The sequence below is a fragment of the Lutjanus erythropterus genome, chromosome 7 (assembly GCF_056507025.1).
Source record: "Lutjanus erythropterus isolate fLutEry1 chromosome 7, fLutEry1.hap2, whole genome shotgun sequence".
Taxonomy (NCBI): Eukaryota; Metazoa; Chordata; class Actinopteri; order Lutjaniformes; family Lutjanidae; genus Lutjanus; species Lutjanus erythropterus.
The window spans coordinates 35,441,870-35,462,189 of NC_139323.1; the positions used below are offsets into that span (position 1 = coordinate 35,441,870).

General features: G+C 40.6%; 1 protein-coding gene across 1 annotated transcript in view; it reads left to right on the plus strand.

Moving 5' to 3' along the window:
- Window positions 1-2,230: 2,230 nt before the first annotated feature.
- LOC146324311 (discs large homolog 1-like protein) overlaps window positions 2,231-20,320 on the plus strand; it is a 156,359-nt gene continuing 138,269 nt past the window's right edge. The window contains exons 1-4 of the mRNA XM_084723625.1: window positions 2,231-2,922; window positions 6,022-6,192; window positions 10,194-11,034; window positions 11,280-11,367. Coding sequence (XP_084579751.1) covers window positions 2,904-2,922; window positions 6,022-6,192; window positions 10,194-11,034; window positions 11,280-11,367 — 1,119 coding nt within the window. The 5' untranslated portion in view covers window positions 2,231-2,903. The remainder of the gene's footprint in view (window positions 2,923-6,021; window positions 6,193-10,193; window positions 11,035-11,279; window positions 11,368-20,320) is intronic.

Below are 20,320 nucleotides of genomic sequence, written 5' to 3' on the forward strand. Positions count from 1 at the left end.
TGATAGTAGGCAAAAAAAAATGTTGAAAAATGTACAAATGTTGACTTCAGCTACAAGTAGTAGCTGAAGTGGCAGTACCACCTATTTTACATAAATTGATAAAATAAGTGGGATTGTATGAGGTATTTATCCAAACCTTATAGATGTGATCAGCAACAAAAAAAAAGTATTTTAGCCACTTTAAAAAGGTCCACCTAAAAAAAAAAATCAGTATCAATTAAAATGTATGCTACTTTACTTTTGCTATGTCCAAACCAACCAAACTCCATACGCAAAATCAGAAATTTTACCGCTTAGAGCACAGGAGTTGCTGGTCCACTGCTGCCTTCATCTGTAAGTATATTTGTGTTATTGTGTGGCTTTGGTGAATCTGAACTATCTTTTTAAAACACCAAAGTCACATAATAAAACAAATGAGCAGGCAGATGAAGGCAGCAGAAGACCAGCAGCTCCTATGTTCTGTGAGGTAAAATTACTGATTTTCCTAATGGAGTTTGGTTGGTTTGAAGAGTGATATATTAGGATTATATAACAGTAGTTTCTGTCAGTACATCATACAACCCCACATCAAATAATCAGAACTATGCCTTTAATAAATAGTGGACAGAGTCTCCATAACATCACCCATAGGTTTCTGAAGAGTCATTTATTCATACACTTACTGGAGACTTTTGGTTTTCTTTTCACTTTGCGCAAAAAAGGAATGTCTAGTCCTTAAAGAGACGTTGTTTTGGTTAAACCAGGCCCTGGTAATTGACATGGAACTAGGCTGAGAGATACAGTAGGGACAAGCCTGGGATAAAGACGCTTTAATCTACTCAACACAAGAAACCTGTTTACCATGATAATACCGCCAAACTCACACAGGGATGGGCTTGCCTGGACAGCTAGTGGGATTACACCTGTGACATTTCAACTGGATCCCTCATGAACCTTGCTTTTTGGAATGTGTTTTTGTGTGTGTGCATGCATTTAGGCACCATACGTAGAACCCACAATGCAAAATACCTTTTTGCGGTTATATTTGACGAGACGTTTTGTTTCATATCTGTATAGTTCAATATACAATTTAGCCAACAGATGTCTGGCAGCTATAATTTAACTGTGACAGCCTAAGACAGTGGGAGGAGGGGTGATATATCTACTTCAGGGAGTCTAGTCAGCAGTGTAGACTGGGGACAGTTGCAACAGGGGACAGTTGCAACCTACAACCAGAAACATGCTGGTGATGATATTCATAATCCACATGTCCAGTGGGACCCTCTCCCCACCCTGAAGACAGAAAACATATTTGATATCTTTTTCTGCATTTATTGAAAAAAACTTGTTTTTGAGGTAGAAATGTAATTTTTTTGTGAACTGTATTTTTGTAACACTGTCCTGACCTTTAATAAGAGTTGATCAAAACTTTCTTAGTTTTGAACATTGTTTTGTGACATGTTTAGCATGTGTCTGCTGGGTCATTGTGTCTCGCTAGCTCATGATATTTTGTCATAGCTGTTCGGGTGGGGACAGTTGCAACATATTGTCCCCAACAAGCTGCAGTTCAAGCCTGGATTACAGAGTTTCTGAAAGGGATATGATCACACCGGACACAATGTTGTAGAGATACAACAATAGACTTCTTATACACCTAGACATCTGTAAAACTATTGACAACTCAATCTGCAAACAAGGCTACTTTCCTCAATTTTAAAAATCTGTGATTTGGACTAAGCAGTAACTTATGGGCGGGGTTGGGGGGACGCTTATGCACATAGTCCATGGGCTGTATAACCAGGAAGTAAACTTGGAAGTTACAAAACTTTTTTGGCTCAAGCATCAGGCGAGCAATGCTCATTGGACTGGATGGGTGCCATCTTTGCATTCACTATCTAGTTTATTACAATATATCTATGGGCACAACAGTAGCATTAATATTAGCTTAATGGCTTTTACTGCCAGAGTGACAACTTAATGCTAATTTTAAGTTACACATTGTTCTACTCCTTGAAGGAGCTACATTAATATTGTAAATATATAAACAATAAAACATAATTATGAAGGCAGTTGCAGTAAATATGTTGTTTTGTCACTGCGGCAGGAAAAAAGAGCCTTCATCTGCAAAAAAAAAAAGGCCTATGTCTATGTAATCATCTTAAATCGTATGGTAATTTGCAGACATATATTTATAGATTTGGTTGGTGTAGGCAAAACAGTCTCTGAGTAACAGAAAGAAATTGCCAAAAAAAAAAAAAATGTTGCAACCGTCCCCAGTCTCCCCTATGTAAACCCAAATCTACACTGGGAGCTGAGTGCGTTAGATGTATATCCAGTTGCTACAGGCCCTGCAGGATAAGCCAAGCTTTCATCACACAATATAGCTGTTTAACATGACAATACCGCCAACATACACAAGCTGCTTATGAAGAGCCTTTCAAACCTGCTTCAGTGGTGTGTTGAGGTGTGTGTGCACGAACGTGTGTGTGTGTTCATCCCGCAGGACCGCCTAAGAACCGGTCGGACTGCGTTTTGACTCAAGTCACCTGAATGAAGAAATGGAGAACTAGTTTTGCTAAAGCGAGGCAGACAGAAGGAGAGCTAAAGCGAAAGAGAAGGAGAGAGAGAGAAAAAAAAACGAGCCGAAGCTCCGGGTACCAAGTCCAAACTGACTGTCAGCGGTTTCTCTTTTCTCCGCCGCTTTTTTTTTTTTCTCGGACTTTCAAACTCTTGGAAAAGTTTTTCTTTGGATGAAAACACGGGTCGGTGCGTAGACTGTTGTGGTGTCAGTCTGGTGTCCCAGTTTGGTGGCAGGCTGTCCCGGGACAGACGCACACATCTGTAATAACAGAAACACGGTCACAGGGACACACACACGCAGACACACAAGCGCCGGAGGAGGAGGAGGAGGACTGTGTGTCACCATGCCTGTGCGACAGAAAGGTAACTATAAATGAAACGTTTTTTGATGATTAGTTGCTTTTATGTAGTGTATTCATTCATACATTTAGTTTTGATAAAGAAAAACATCGAACACATCAGTTTTGACCACTGGTTGCGTCGATGTTGTTGCCAGCGTCCAGCGAAGCGCACTTCGCTCAACGTTTACGCTACAACACGAAACCTCTCTTAAAAAACCCTCAATTTATGAATAAATTGTTTATAGATGTAAGCTTGCAACTTGTAGCTCACAATTAAAGAGCGTTTACTGATAACTCAGAAAATGTGGCAAATTCGGCACACAAGTTATCAACCAAGCTGCACTTTATTATCATTTTGATCTGCTTTCACTGGTTTATGCACCAAAAGTCATATTGTCGGAGTTCAGCCTCTGCCGAATGTTAATTGCATGCCGTAGTTATTAAAGTGCATGAATGTACAACATGCTCTACTTGTTATATAGTAGATATATAAAGAACCAATAAGTAGAAGTAATTTTGGATGCAGTGTGACTTCATTTTTGACTGCATATTGAGGGCTGAAGGCAGTGGTGGACAAAGTACTCAACCCCAGTACTTGAGTCAAAGTACAGATACTCCTGGTCAAATATTACTCAACTACAAGTGAAAGTTGCTCAGTCAAAACTTTACTCAAGTTAAAGTATTAGAGTACTTGCTTTTAAAAATACTTAAGTATTCACAAGTACATGTTTTTAAAAATACTTAAGTATTCAAAAGTACAAATTACAAAGTACATTTTCTAATATCAATACATGCTGTATTGTTTTCATGATGCATTTACAGAAGCTTGTAACTCTCTGAAACCACCTAATGATGCACTGACTTGCTTGTAGAACCACTCTGCTACACAAAGTCTATAGAAACACCTTAAAAACTTCAACATAGAAACACAATCAAAAATTTAAATGACTGAGATTTCTTTCTGTCTTCAGAGGCAGTATATATACATGAATTATGCTGTATTTTTCACCCTTATAAAAACAATCCAACTTTAAAAGTTACCTGGAATAATGAATAATTATAATAACATCTTGAGATTTAATTTTGTCTTTCTCCTGCCGTCACCATTACCACTTTTTGTTTGAATGAAAGAGGGAGAGCTTGCTTGTGCTTGTTAGTGCACCTGGACGTATTTCTGCTTTTACATCAGTCCCATTTGAGAGGAGCTACTGTGATTGGTTTCTTTCTGTGAGGAACACAGCATGTGACCAACTGCATTTTAGAAAAGAAAAAACAGCAACAGCTGACTTCAACAATGTGCTTAGTCAAAAAGTAACAACAACCTTCCTAGAAATGTAGTGGAGTCAAAAGTACAATATTTGTCTTTGAAATGTAGTGGAGTGAAAGTCATAAGTTTCCAAAAAAACAAATACTCAAGTAAAGTACAGATACTCAAAAAATGTACTTAAGTACAGTACTCAAGTAAATGTACTTCACTACTGTCCACCACTGGCTGAAGGCTGGACTGACTTTGATGTTGATCTGTCAGTGCTTCCGGTTTAATCAGCTGTTCTGAGTGCCGTGCAGCCTGGAATGCACTCTGCAGCCTTCATTTACACCGTGAATTCTGTTGTCCTCATGCAGTTCTGCACCAGAGTTACATCAAGCAATGGTAATAAAACTTAATTGTGGGGCTGAACGATTTTGAAGAAATATCTAATTGTGATTACTGTGACTGACGTTGCAAATGCTGTGTATAAATGCTGTAATATTAAAATTGATAATAAAATTAACATCATTATTCTCATTTTCACTGACAAACATTAAATGATTAGGATGTGAGTTTTGCAAACATCTCCTGTGACCCATCAGTGGGTCACGACCCAGCCTTTGGGAATTACTTGTTCTAACAGGGGATACACCCACTGAGTGGCAAAAAGACTACGGAGAGGCTACGAATAGCTTTCAGCCACAAAATAAACACAAAAAACACATCTAAAATGATAAAGGGTAGTTGTGTGATTGACTGTATAAATAAATTTAACAAGAAATTAAAACTGCCAAAAGCTAAAGAAAAGAAAAGTGAATGGATCTGCAATTCACAGAAACAGACGCAGAATCCAGACGCTGAAACTTGGATTTGCAGCTGCTGTTTTGTGTCAGGTATTTTGAACTTTTGGGTAAAATCATACCTTCTTCATCTTTTATTTGTATTCTGTGCAACAATTGCACATCACATTGCACATCCTAAACACTGCTTCGTGGGAACATATCTCTTTAATAATGTCCTGAAATAAAAAAAATATCAGTACACTCCTGCCAACAAAATCGGCTAAAAATAAATGTTAGGAAACCCGATTCCTGGCCAAATGTCCGTGAACCACTGTATCTTTGGTAAGCTGTAAGGCTCACTGTCAAGTCCAACTACCTCTATTATAATAAATCAGTTGTTTTACTCCTGGTTTTGCAGTTTCCACTACTAAAGGCAGCGATGTTGCAGGATGTTTTGCCACTCAGGGGTTGCATGTCTCAGTGGGAAAGTGACATCTGTGCATGCATTCTTTTAGCAGTGTAATATTTTAAACAATACTTCTACTTCCTTATCTGCAAACAGGTCCATGTCAAACAACATTATGAGACCAAACACAAATCCCGTGACAAGTTCATGGGTTTTCCTGTGTGGCCCTAAATAATATGCTGGCTCCGTGAGTTGGCCCTCAGTCATCAAACCTTGAGAACCCTCCTATGAAGAACTGAATTAAGACCTTACTCTAAAGTTTTAGCTGCTGTCACATTAGAAATTCAGCATTCATGTCTAACACTGAAAACAGACGAGAGAAATCGAAAGAAAACATTCATGTGGCGCTCTGAGGTGTGTTCAAAACCTGTTGACAGACTAATCACACCTGTGTTCACACTCACTATATGGAGCCAGGTGTTATTAATCTGTCTCTTATTAACTTCATCCTAATGAAGACTGTGAATCTTGAACCAGTCAGAGTTTTTAACCAGAGTGATCTTCAATTAGAGGAGAGGCTTTTAGAGCACAGTACTTAATCTCCTCGCTCTACTTAAGAGTGCCAGGAGAATTTTTCTGTCCTTTGTTATTTGGTTATTTACCACCTGTATATTTTGTATTTAGATGCTCAGCGAGCCCTGGAGCTGCTCCAGCAGTACCGGACCAAACTTGACCAGAGACAGCAGAACCAGAGCCGGACCAAGCAGGGCCTCGTGGAGGAGGACCACCAGCTGCAGCAGTCTCTGGACAGGGTCATCAACGTCTTCCAAAGTCAGCTCTTCAATGCTCTGCTTGGTAAGGATATGTTTGTTTGTTCATAAGCCCAGTCAGTGTTGAGTTCACAGCCTTAGTTAGTTTGTATCTGCAGACCTGCCTGTTGACCCGCTCATCATTCTTTGGTGCTTGTGTTTGACATCTGCTGAAGATGAAAGGAGTCTTCGGGGGATGTGTTGTAAATATGAATCCATATTAAGGATGGTTCTTTTAAATTGAGGTTCGTATTGTATTAAATGCATCGCAAGACATCTTAAGTAGTTATGCAAGATAGTGCAGCATTGATGGCAATGTCTTATTTGGCCACTGCTGATCTCTGCACATATTTTGTTCCACCTCGTTGCAGAGAAAATCAAGTTTCTCCTGTGCTAGAACATATTATCATGTCTAATCTTATTCTCTTAGTTCTTCACAAATTTATTGTTATAATAGCTGTTAAGATGGGAAATTACAGTTTGGCGTTGAAGGAATGCAGTGTGGCATGACTGATGCCAGGGAATTACTGTGTGCATAATTTAAATCATCATCTTACCAGCCTATCATGTTGGCACACAGCTTAATTTTGGGGTGACATGATAGATCAATTTAAAGCCTTTATCAACGTTTTTGATAATATCGTGCATCCCTGATTTTTTAGTTTCTGCATGTATTGCATATTTTCCTGCTCCGAGCCACATTACATATTACCAGAGATCAAGGTGTTTAAATTAGCATAGTTATGTTAGATTTAAGGGCTTACGTCACCAAATTAATTGACAAAAGCTGTCATCTGCCTCACAGAAAAAGAGGGCTGCAAATATGGTCATGTTCACTGGGAGCATAAAGCCGGTTTCAGAACTGAATGACAAAAATCATAGAAACTGATTTGTGGTTGAAATGTAGCAGTGGTACAGCTGAAAACACAGAGAGAAAAGTGAAAAAAACAAACGGGGCAAACATTACTGAAAAATATTTGAGAGACACTGATCTAGAGTAACTCTGTTTATGGAACAAGCTTTTAGTGCACGTCCAGATGCCACCCTTAGTTGGCATCTTAATTTAATTTGGGTGAAAAGACCTTTTAGCTTGGTTTTTTGTGCCGGTCTTCACAACATGAACTCAGTGTTGCTGTGCTGCAGCCTGGTTTGTTTGTCTTGGGTTTTGCAACTGATGATGTCTTAAACTTTGAGTAGTGCAGTGTGCCGATCAAGAAAAATGCTCTGTTTGTGACCATATGCCATATGAAGGCTTGTGCACTTATGTCTAAATTAAGATAAAAAGGTTTGGCTGAAAGACAGTAGGCCGCTTGACAGAAAAGGAGCACTGTTTGGTTTCTGTGAGTGGCAGCAGCGGTAGTTTGTACTGTGGCTGCAAGATATTGGCCTCTCATGACTGCTCACCAGAAAATGGAGATCTGAACACCAAGATGTAGGCGTGATGTGGCCTGTCACAGAAAACACAGGGTCCCTTTGTAGGAAATATGCACGAATTTAAAGAATGTGTAGCAAGTGTAAATTCCTTCAAAGAGTTAACAGTCTGTGTCTAACTGGTTAGTTCTGCTTGTAGTGAACTGAAAACACCAGCCACATGTGTGTCAGTCGTCACAATACCACAATTTTAAACTTCAATAAAATACTAGTTTAAAAAACAGCCTTTTTTTTTTTTCTTAAAGTGCACACAGTGCTGGTGCAGAAAAAAGTCTCTGAACTGGTTTTGCTGGAAGCCAAAGTTCAGGTAGGACAATAAAAACCGAGTAGAAGTGAAGTCTTGAGTGAGCGCTTAGATCATTTTTTTTTATAGCTTTGGTACTTTCAATACTATCAGATGTTACTATTGTCTTGGTTTTATACATGTGGTTTGGAGAAAGTATTGATACTTTTGACAGTCTGTGTTATTATGTGCATGACCACAAACTGGTTCCCAGGCCCCTCCTGCTCTGCACCACGCCCACACCTTTAGCTCTTACAGTAACTGTCCATTGTGTGTCTGTGCACATGTGGGTGTGTGTGCTGTACTCCAAACATGACGCCTAGTTCCTGTTTGTGACTTTGACCTTTAACCCAGCTGTCTCTAGTGTTACAGCTGTATTTTAAAACAGCATTGTCTTTCATCTGTCTTTTTTTGTCATGATTGATCCTTTCCTATATGACGCTGAAGACATTTGACCCAATCTGTCATGTGATATATTTGAAGATACTGTGACTGTGTGTTACTGCACTGTGTCATGTCATTCCCACCCTCGATGGCTGTTTTATGGTCATTTTCTGTATTGCACTGTTAAACTCCCTGTGTACTCTTTTTCTTTACAAATCCTATTCCAACTGTCTGTGTATTCCCATAAACTGAACTTTTCTGACCACCAAACATCCTGAGCTCACAGTGATTTCTGTTCTGTTCTGTAAGCGAAAAAAAAAAGGGAAGTGAAGCCTCATCATAACGGTCGCTTTGATTCATTCTGTCACTGCGTTTACGTCAATAAAAGGAATGGACTGTGAAATGGACTTTCCCTCTTTTAAGTGGGAAACCCTGAGTAATTCAAGCCTCACTGTTCTTTAGAACTGTTGTGGTAATGTCTTCATGCTGCCACTAGAGGTCAACGGTGTATCAGCTGTATTTGGTGTGATTTCTAAACCAATACGCCCTGCAATCTCAGAAGTAAAGGAGAAAACTGAGACTTTTGTGGGACCAGTTTCAGTTTGCTGGCATGTAATGTAAAATAAAAATAAGTGGACCTCTTAACAATTTTTTTTGGAAAAAATACTCCTGATGTCTCAGATTGAACAACAGAGCAAGAACACAATGTAACTAGCACTTAATTTTCTGTTGATCAACTAATCAATTCAACTTGTTTGACACTTGTCAGTGTGCTGATATTTAGTAAGTGATTCATTCATGGTAGGCTACAAGCCTCTCCTGTGATGTCATGATGATGTCACAGGTTCAGAAGTTTATACATAGACCTTGGGAAGATGATATCTTTTGAGCTGGAGTCGACCCAGCTCCCTTAGATGGGATGCGTGACGTGGACCTCCCTCACAGGTTCAGAGGTGAATGAGTTGAGTTGCTGGCGCTCGCCAGAGTTTCCCGCTCTGACCTAAAGTCGGCGCGCATTAACCGGCCTTGGGAAAGCTGGGCTGAACTCGCTTTGTGCCCTCCTCTGTTGCTGTGGGATGTAGGACCCCAGCGGACACTCACTCCATCTTTGTAAGTAGGTGTGTGAGACGTGTCCCCAGCAGACTTGACTGAACTGATGTCATCATCTGTGAGCTTCAATAATAGGGTTAATCTGTTGATTTACATCACTGATGATGTCACAGTTATGATTTAACTTTAAGTTCTGTGAGCGCACTGATGATGTCACAATTCAGATAATGTAGGCTACCATGCTTGGTTTGTGACATCACAGATGATGATGACTGACCTGGAGCTGATCCCTTAGATTTCTGCACTGGTGACAGTTATTATATTTTTTGGTCCCAGTGCAGTGAACATTTTATCTCAAGAACATGTTGAGGGAATTTCTTCAAACTGGTCCTAATGTCCAGTTGTACTCAAGGTTCAACTCATTAGATTCTGGTGGTCAAAGGTTATTTTTATTAGCCAACACTCTAGAATATATTCGCTAATTATGACAAAACTTTTTTGACAAAAATCTCTAATAGGATAAAATCATAATGTTCCGCTAGAACACTTGAAGCTCTCCATCTGTCCTCTGTCCTCTGATGAATGTTTCTCTAAGAGAAGCTTCTCACTGGAATCACGGAATTTAGCCAAAAAAACACTTAACATCTTAAATTCTTTCAAATTCTTCACAACATATATTATATAAGTCTGGACAGATATGGATGTAAGCTGCAACTCAGTTGGCTTGCTGAGGCACACTGCTGCGAGGGAGTAATTGATATCATTAGTTAGTCTTTGAGTTGTGCAGTCATGCATTAAATCATTTATACATTTCTTCAGTGTGTCGTAACCTCATTTAATAATTCCCTCCACCCTTCAGTCATTCATCATGGTTCTAATCGCTGCTCTTCTCCTTCCAGACATTCAGGAATACTATGAGTTGACCATCATTGAAGACGGCAAGAGATCTGGGGACCAGACAGACGGTCCGTGGACCCTCCCTGCCCCCTCTAACCTGCCAGAAAAGCCCTCAGCTCAGCCACAGCCTCCCTCTGGTTCCCAGAGCCCACAGTCTTCTGGAGGACCTTCCCAGCCAAAACCCCTGGCTCCCAGACGGTCGGTCAAGTCCCCTGCTCCTCCAGTCCCATCCGGAGTACCCACAGCCAAGCCATCATCCCCTACAACTCAGTCAATTACACCTCAGTCACAGCCAGCCAAGGTCAAGTACCGTGCTCCCCTCCCTCCCGTCCAGCCTGGAGTCTCGAAATTATCAGAGGCGCCTAAGCCCTCTTCTCCCTCTTCTGCCACGTCCCCTGGAGTCAGAGTGAATGGTGCAGAAACCTCGTCTGGGTCCATAAAAACACCTCCTGCAGCATCACTGAACGGAACAAAGCCCCGTCTCACTGCCACCAACTCTATTTCCTCAGAAAGCTCCAACACCTCCACCACTCCGCAAAGCTCCTTGGCCTCTCCAGACATCAACCTGGTGACTGTCTCGGCACTCGTCTCCAGCACCATCCAAGGCCTCGTGTCTCCAACCACTCCAAAAACATTTGAGAAACTTTCCCCCACCAGTCCAGGACTCGGCAGGGTCACCGACGACCCCACCATCTCTCCACCTTTTGCGAGCAGCAAGGACCCAGGCTCGGGCAAAGTCACTCCCAGCACGAGTCCAACGAGCTCCAGCCAGGAAAAATTTACCTTCAGCAGCCGCAGCCCTACAGTTCCTCCAGGGCCTCTGACCAAAGGGCCCCGTCTGAGGTATGTCCAACAAACAGCAATTAGCAATCAACACCAAAAATGTGTTTGATCACCAGATATTTTTTTTCTTATTTGCCTCAAACAGTGTGCTGACACAGTCACAAACCAGTTTATTTATACTTTGAATAAGGATGATGTATCTTTTTCATTAACTTACCATTGAAATTCAAGTGTCATTTCATTTAGAAATGTGTCAAATAATTATTTTTATTGTAAAATCAAAACACTAAAACGTTTGTTCCTAGTCCAACCAGCCCTGGGCCAGTAAAAGTCACCTCCAGCCAAGGTCCAGCCAGTCCCAGGTCACCTACCAGCCTACTGACCCCCGACAAGGTAAGAAATCTCTGGTTGTTTTGTTTTAACGCACAATGAATCCGGCAAGAAATCTCTGCAGTTAACAGCAGAGTATAATGCGTAATGAAGGTGGGTGATCTCAGCTGTTTGGTGGCAGCTTTGAGGGCTGCATGATTCTAGAAAAGAAATGAGGTTATGTTTGTTGTAGAGAAGCTTGTTTAAAATGAAAGTATTCCCTCCATTATTTCCTTGTGCCTAGAAGAGCTTGTCAGGTTTGTTGATGTACTGTTTGAGGTTCCCCTTGTTGATGGTTATATGGTCAGGTGGCAGAAAGTTAGTATTTTTCATGTTGTTGTGATTCCCTGTGGTGCTGCAAAATAAGCTAAGCATTGCTTGCTAGGTGTGGTGTCGTTCCAAACCACCACTGACTATTTCCATAATGGCATTTTGTTTTAGCTCCAAAGCTTTTTCTTTCACAGCTTGTGCCCAGTTTCTCACTTGGTGTAAGGCTGTTTTGTCATGTATCAATGCATCATCTTGTCCTACACTTTTTCACAAGGCTATGACTGAAAATTGTGGTTTCAGATGAATGAAATACACCAATACAAGGCGTTTTTCTGTCAGCAGTTTCCCTGGATTTTGTTGCTTCATGTCTAACACATCACTTCTCCTACATGGAAATAGTTTTGATAAAGGGCAAACATGTTTTTACTGGTGACAACATGTCTCGAAACGGTATTTCGAAAGGCTGCTGGTGGCTGCAGAGAGCAAAATTGGATGGACAGATCGGTTATGCAGACTGGCTGCTTGAACATAGGCTTACACCGCATTACATAATATGACAAGAGGAATCAATTCAGTTCTGTAACATTTTATTGTCCGGTAGAGTCAGCAGAATGAGCTCAGGGATGGGTTTGTGCAACTGGTTTTGTCTTGTTGATCTTGCTGAAAAGGAAATTGGTTGAGGTTGTGCAGTTTGGGCTTTTGACCACAAGCTTTCCTGTACAGAGTGTGTCTTTGATCTGCAGCTGAAACTCTTCTGATACTGACTGCTTTAATCTGAAGTTGAAGTGCAGTGAACCAGGCAACGTCTGCCCTCCTGGTTAAATATTGTTTGTATTGTGTTGGGGTTTCTGTGAAAAAGGTGGAACTCAACTGCGAGGGCATTTGTTTATTTATTTAATGTTTATTTGTACAGGGACAAGTATGTAGCATAAATCAGTGCCACACAATAAAACATTTATAGCCTAAACTAATTTGCAATGCCCGTCCCTCGCTGGACCTTAAGATACAAAAGAACACAAGTAACATTGCAAAGTACAAGCAATGAAAAATACAAAACAATACAAGATACAAACTACAAAACACAGTTAGCGCCATAGAAGAGGAAGCACCAAATTAGAGATCGGCAAGATTAATGAAATTATCAAAACTTAACATATTTAGTTTCTGAAGAATAAGGCAGTGATGTCATCTTATTGGTTTCCTGTCCAAAATTTTAATTGCTCAATTGTATGTCATCATGAGAGGTTTGGTTTTTGTAGATTCTGCTCAAATATGAAAAAATCATAGCATGCATGAAAATGTTTGCAGCATGAAACGGGAGAGAGTCTCTGATAAATCTAAACGTACGTATGTTTGCTTTTGCAACCTCACTCACCATCTTAACATCTTTTTGTTGTTTGTTCGAGTTATCTTCTACAGGTGGCCGTATCTTAAATAAAATGAAACCGTTTTTTTATTTTGCATTTCTCATTATCTGTTACTGTACTGGTTCAAGGTTAATGTTTTTTTTTCTAACTTGCCAGACTGGGCAAGTGGGTCAGAACTCTACTTGCCCAAAGTCAATTTTTACTTGCCCCTGTGCAAATTATTTAATTTATTAGTAGTTATCAATAACAACAAAGGCTAATTGTTTAAAAGGTTAATTGTGATGTTTATTCTAAGGCTGCAGCTTCTATAAAAGGTCAGAAAATAATGAAAAATGACCAAGGTGATGTCTTTAAATGTCTCATTTTGTCAGTCTATAACACAAAGATCAGTTTGATTTGATAGTAAATGAGGCTGAAAACAGAATTTTCTGCCATTTTGTATGAAAAATTACCCCAACAATTGATGATCAAAACTTTTTTACAACTTGCCCAGCTAGGCAAGTGAGTTGCCAAGTTTACCCGCCTGACATGCAATTTACTTGCCCTGGGTAAGCGAGCAATCCCTACTTGTTGAGCCCTGCTGTATTGTTTAATGAACTTGATTAAATCCGAGAAGAAACTGAGACCCACTAATGATGTTCATTAGCTCGACCTGTCCCAGTGCAGACAGACTGACGGCTTTCTGTTGGCAGCAGTGAGCATCAGGAGGGAACCAACAATGAATGCAGGCCAGAGGAGGGTGGAGCAGGACAGAAGTAGAGTAGGACATAACGGAAAGAAATGCAAATTTGTGTGTGTTTGTTTTATGCAAGAGTTTCGATGGTAATATATTTCTCACCCAACCGTCTAATCTCTCTCATGTGTAGTATATATCATACAGCGAGTATATTGTAATGTTACAGTGATGCTGTGTATCTTGAAGAAGTCCAGTATCTTGTGTGAGTGAAATCCCATCTCTGTGTGAACCTTCAGGGTGAATATGGAGCTTCGCCAATACCCACAGTCAAAGTTGAAAGTAGAGCATCCATTGCTATACCGCTGTTACTGTTCACTCAGTCTAACCCCCCACTCCTGCCAAACAGACTGACCTGATAAAACAGCAGAGAGTGGTGTGTGTGTGTGTGTGTGTGTAGTGGTGTATGTATTTGTGTGTCCTTACGTTTGTGTATACACGTCTGTCTGTGTGAGTGTTTGCCTGTGCATCCATGTGTATGTGTTCCTGCGCCTGTCTCTGCACGTTTGCTTGTCCTTTTTTTTTTTTTTGTGCGCTCAGTGCGTTCTGCGAGTGTGCGGACACATATTCAGAGCCATGCACTTTTTGAGGTCAAAATGTGGCTACCAGCTGCCATAAAGCGAAGACAGCAGCTGGAAAACAAGAGGGCGGGTGGAGGTGCACCGGGACAGCTGCCATGTTTCCGTTTCGGCCTCTATTTTAGCGGAGAAGTCCTCTCTGGCCGCCCTGATGAAAGGGACAGGTGGAGAGGACGTGAGGAAATGAGCAGAGCTCGAGACTGAGGGATGAAAGAAGGGGATGAGAAGGAGGAGACAGAGACGGACAGACGAAAGAAGGATGTCAGCAACAGCAACAAGCGGCTGAGTGGTGGAATGCGAAAGTTGGAGCTGGAAGATGTTTCGGTGAAAGTTTGCCGGGCGGACTGGTGAGGATGGACTGCATCTGTATCCTCACTACCAAGGTGAGACACAGAAGGAGATTAGAGTAGAGCTGAGGGGAATGGAAGACAAGACGACAGGACACGAGTAAGCAGGGTGTGATACTATGGATGTCATCCCTTTAATTGTGAAATTGTGTGTGAATTGGTGATGATGATGATCTTTTTGATCATAAACTGTCATCAAAGTAGCAGATTTTTAATGGAAAAGTGAGACTGAGGCTTGCAGTCCTTTGGGGGGGGGGGGGTCCACTTAAGACATGCAAATGAAGCATTTCACTACAAACTACAGGCTCTCAGTAAATGATGGGAAACTACGTACACCTGCTCACAATTAGCCACCGCCATCAGATTGGCGGCAGGTTGTTTATTGCACAGATGGGGTGCTATACTTTGTGAATGTGCCAGGCTATAAGGTGATGTCTTACAGGAACGGGATGTGCTCTTGTCAAGCGACTCTAATGGGAATGCCGTGCTGTCGCTCAGCTGTTGGTCTGACAACATGTGACACCCTGAGAGACAGGAAACTGGGTTGATAGGACACACACTTCAAAAGACTAGCGATCTGTCTGACTGATTGACTGACTGGTCATAAGGCAGAAGAGAATTCTTGGCTAAAAACAAGGTTGGCAGTATACATTATGCACATATGTGCACGCTCAGAAATGCATGGCCCATTTAAGAGCAGCTAAATCAATGTGAGCTGGGATAGTCCTGCACGGGATAAAAGGGTTTATTTGGTAGAAACAGAAGAGATATAATAAACACAGACAAACTGAAAGTGGCTTTCTGATGCAAGTATCATGGTATTTATATATTGCTAATTTGTAACATCTGTCCCTAAAAGATTTAAAATAATAGACTGAAAACACTGAAGTAAAAAGAAGGTAAACTTCAGAAAGAAATCATAAAACTAGAATAAATATAATAAAACCAGCAATAAATTTTGAGTTATTAGGTAATAATACTATAATAATCTTTATTTATAGAGCATTTAGTCAAAATCCATATTACAAAGTGCTTTTTTAAAGATTTTAAAAGATACCAAAAACGGCTTGGTGTACAAGAAGGCAAAAATAGGAAAGTAAAACATAAAAGGCAGGTACTGATTGACAGGACTTTGATTCTTTTACAGAAAAAAGCTGAGCAAAAGATGTTCTTCAGAAAGCCACTTGAAGCTGCTCTGGTGGATCTGCTACAGCTCTGTAAATGCTTGATTTACAGAGAGGCTGATGAGAAAATCCATTTAAACCTGTAAACATAAGCCTTTCATGTAACAGACATCAAGGAAGTTTGCAAATCCTAAAATGCTGTATTTACTTAAAATGCAGCAATGATGGTACCATATTTGTATAGACCAGAGGATTTACATTTTTCCTCAGCCAGTGACCCTTTACAAGATACTGGGAAGCCCTAATGTATGTGGTGTAGGTGTGATGGAATAATTATTCCAGTAAGGATAGCAGAGAAACTTTAGGATAGTCTTTCCTCAAAGGTGATTATTATTATTATTGCACTACTGTAGTTGGTATTAAAATGTCATATTGCACTTATTTTGACTGAAATTGTGATTAAAATATGTGATACGGTCTGTAGGAATTATCGTATTTGCATTACAGGTTTCATTTTTATTGATTAAAAACTAATTAAGCCATGATAATGTGACATTTGTTGAGGTGTTCATCAAACAAACATGTTTTCTTTAGTGTGAAGATTTTTAGGCCAGGACCTCTAGGCAGTGCTACAGCACTTCATTATAATGCTGGTTTCTCACTTGATTTCCTTTTTGAAAAAACAGATTTCTGAGATTCTGGTTCTGAGATTTGGATATTGCACTTGGCCATATTGTGTTGTTGACATGATTTAATTGTGCAGCCCTAGTTGGTACACATGAAGAAGTGACAGAAGGAGCTTCATGCATACTTTGTCACCTTTGCACACCTGACCAGCGGCTGCGTGAAGGGGGAGAAATTATCGGACGCACATGTGGAGGGCGTTTCGGAGGCTGTTTTCTAGCTTTGCAAACACAGGGAGGTGTGGCTTGGGACGTAGAGCAGGTCGTCCACTGATCCTCCTCAAGACACTGAACATGCAAGGTCAGGCACCTTGCACGGTAGCTTGCTGTGATTGTGTGCAAGTTGAGTCAAAAACAGTAGTTTGTCTTGAGATTGTTGAGGTCATATCCTGCTTAATTAGGCACTTGTGTCACACTTGGTCTCATTTTCTTGATTGCACTTATTCATGGACTTGTCTTGGACTCTACTCAGGTGTTTGCATCACATTATCTTCTTGAAGGACTCAACACTTTGACCTCTGGGTCACCCTGCCTCTTAGTAAGAAATACTGTCATCCAGCCAGTTCATGAGCTTGCTTATGAGCTATTAGGAGGATGACCTTCTGCCATGCTGGCAAACACAGGGATTGTGAGTTTTAGACTGGATAGATGCACATTACCGTGAATAACTCGCAAAGCTGTAAATTCTGCCCAAAATCCCCGAGCAAGGTCCGATTACAATAATGAGGAAGAAGGTGCGTGGCCTCGTAAGTCGAAGCGACCCGGTGAATGATAGAAGGTGCCAGAGGACAAAGACTTACACACACACTCACACACAAACAAGTCTGCAGTCTGTTAACAGATATACAAACAGGCTGCAGGGATTCCATCTCACATTCATCTGGTTAATCTCGTTTATCTCATTAAGATAATGGATTAAAAAACAGAGGGTGTTCCTTTAGCTCAAGACTGCTAGATTACTGCTGGACGATGTTTCAGTACATCCTCTCTCATCCTCCTTGATTCATTTCTTCTTCCCATCTCCCTCTCTGACCGGGTTTGACTCTTTTACTACAAGTAGTACATTCAGTTAGCTCGATGCTAACACATAATGGGAATTCCTGTTGTAGCGTAATGGAAATTAGCATTGTAATGATGGCAGTATTATTTTAACAAACAAATACGTTTTACTTCACATGCCTAACATATGACAATGTGTACTTCACATCGGTACTTCAATCTATTCAATCTAACACTCCACACACAGCTACAGCAACCTTAAAGGGTCAAAACTCAAACTCAAAATACAAGTACTACTTCGAGGAGACATTGCGTGCAAGGAAAGAGCAGCACATATATTCATATTTTATTTATTGCTCACTACTTAATGAGCAGGAGCAGCTAGATGTAAGACTTGACTTCAGAAATATAGACATTTTTATTCATTCTCTTGTACATTTTATTTCCCACTTTTATATGCAGTCAGGTCCAGGGTTTTCAAGTTCAATTTCCCATGTAAATATTGTTCATTTAAATGGTCACATCATAATGTGTGCAGTTTTTAGGGGCTCTATTCATCTTAGTTTATGTATTATTTTGTTATGCCCACAGCTTGGTGAGCAGAAACAGCGAAAGTTTGCTTCAGAAAGTATTTTATTTATTATTTTTATACGCAGTATAGCAATGTTGCTGTTGAGATAAAACTCAGAGACTGACTGACATGTGACATGCATTATTTTTGGAAATACCATATTTAATCTAGAGGTGTATGATTCAACTTTTTTCCGTTGTCTAGTGCTGAAAAAGTATTGCAATCTCAATGCGTATCGAATCAGCACTCAAGTATCGTGATAGTATTGAATCAGGGAACTAGTGTTTCATCCTAGCCCTAAAAATTAGATCATAAATAGATAGATTCAACCTAGAAATGCGGGCCAGTCTTGTAGGTTGTAACCACTTTAAATCATGATGCAAATATCAAAACTAGAGATTACAGTGCAGTACTCGTGTTTAATAAAATCCCTCAAACCGTTCATTGAACATATACATGCAGTAGTATCCATGCTTGCGGAGATTGTTGTCAAACATGGACCTGCAGTTTGTGGATTTTACTCTCCATCAGTATTCCTCCTCTCTATCTTTCCCAATCCTCTTTTCCTCTCTGGTATATCCAGTCTTAAATCCGACTCTTGTTTCATCAGTGTGTGATTGTTGTTTGGTCTTACCGAGTGTCACTGGCCTCCTGTGCTCCAAGAGAGCAAGAGTCTCTCCCACTGTAAGAGGCTTACCTTAGGCTGCTAATAGACTTTACAGAGGTGGAGCTATTTTAGGATGGACAAAGAGGAAAAAAAGAAAGGAAAAAAAAATGAGACGCACACACAAAGACCTAAGGAAGGAGAGAGAGTATGAGCGAGTGCATCAGGATGAGTTCATTAGAATGAGTTCCTGGTATATCTAGTTTTTTTTTCTGGGTTATCTCACTGGATTTTGCAAGAAAACTCCATGCTACATCATTCCACCGGTCCATTCATCTGTGCAACCGTCCAGCTGGCAGTGTGGTGTAACTGTGAGGAGAGGTCACGGCTGACAAATTAATCAACGGAGAAGGCATGAGAGAGGAGAGGAGAGGAGGGAGAGAACTTCCCGAGCAGCAGCAGTAGGACTACTGAGCCTGGAGCCATGCATCTGCAGTAGGACTGACACAGCAATGTAGAGCTGCTGGTGCAGGTTAGCTTACTTCACGAGACCCTCAGCAGAAGGCTGAACATCCTCCCCGCTCCCAACCTGTTGTGAAGTATTGGACTACTTAGTCTGTAGGTATCTGGATACCTGCCCTGTAGTACGGCTGACACCTACTGGGCCGGCACGAGGGATACATGTGAAGATGGACCATCGCAGCTCTTCAACCTCAATAAATGTAACGTAGCTTCATTTACTTTGATTATAATTGTTTCTCTCATTCATCTGCTGCTTACCAGCTCCGAGTTTGCTTGCACAAATTGGGTTGTTTTTAAAGCATGTTTAAAATTTAAAAAAGGTGTGTGTTTACATACTATCTATATGTGTACAAACTGTGCACAAGGAACATGTCCCGTGATCCTCAAGTAAATACACTCATTCTCTTTTACAGTATTTAGAATTTTCTCAGGTATTTCAATGCAATTTTGAGGTACTCGTGGAAGTGGAAGATATTGAACTGTTTACTTTTTACTCAGCTTTAGATAATCATTACTTTTTAATTAAGATTTTGCAAAAGAAACATAAAAAATAGATAGCATGCTAGGCTTGGGTGACTAGATCAACAGTTGTCTTTTTTGGGTAATTTTTGTCATTTGATTTGAATAAATTAATGTTCTGTTCCTCTGAGGAACAGGTGAGAGTTGCTGTAGGGAAAGACTCTAATTCCAGTTCACACATAGCCAATCAGTGGTTGCTGGATTGACAGCGGCTGATTTGAAATTGTGTCAAGTTGCACCTTCCTATTTGAATGATTTGTACGCAGTGTTAGCAAAGAGACATTTCTCCTGATACTTTGCTACTTTTCGTTACTTATTTACTTTGACTTAAACCTGCAGTGTGGAACTTCTGTCTGGCAGTTGAGAAATTACACTGTTAACATGTGCTTATGACGTTTACCTGCAGTTTTTTGGCATAGTCTATGGCAGCCAGTGGTTCTCATTTGTCCCCCCTCAGCTTTGAGAAACCAGTCACTGCTGGATGACATAAAATGCTTTGCAGAGGCACGTATGTATCTAAGCTGGTAGAGCGTGCGCCCCATGTACTGAGGCTGTGAGTCCTCAGTGGGTTTGACTCAAGTCTGCGTGTCGAAGTATCCTCGGGCAAGATACTGAACCCCAAATTGCCTCCAGCAGAGCAGAGGCACCTTGCATGGCAGC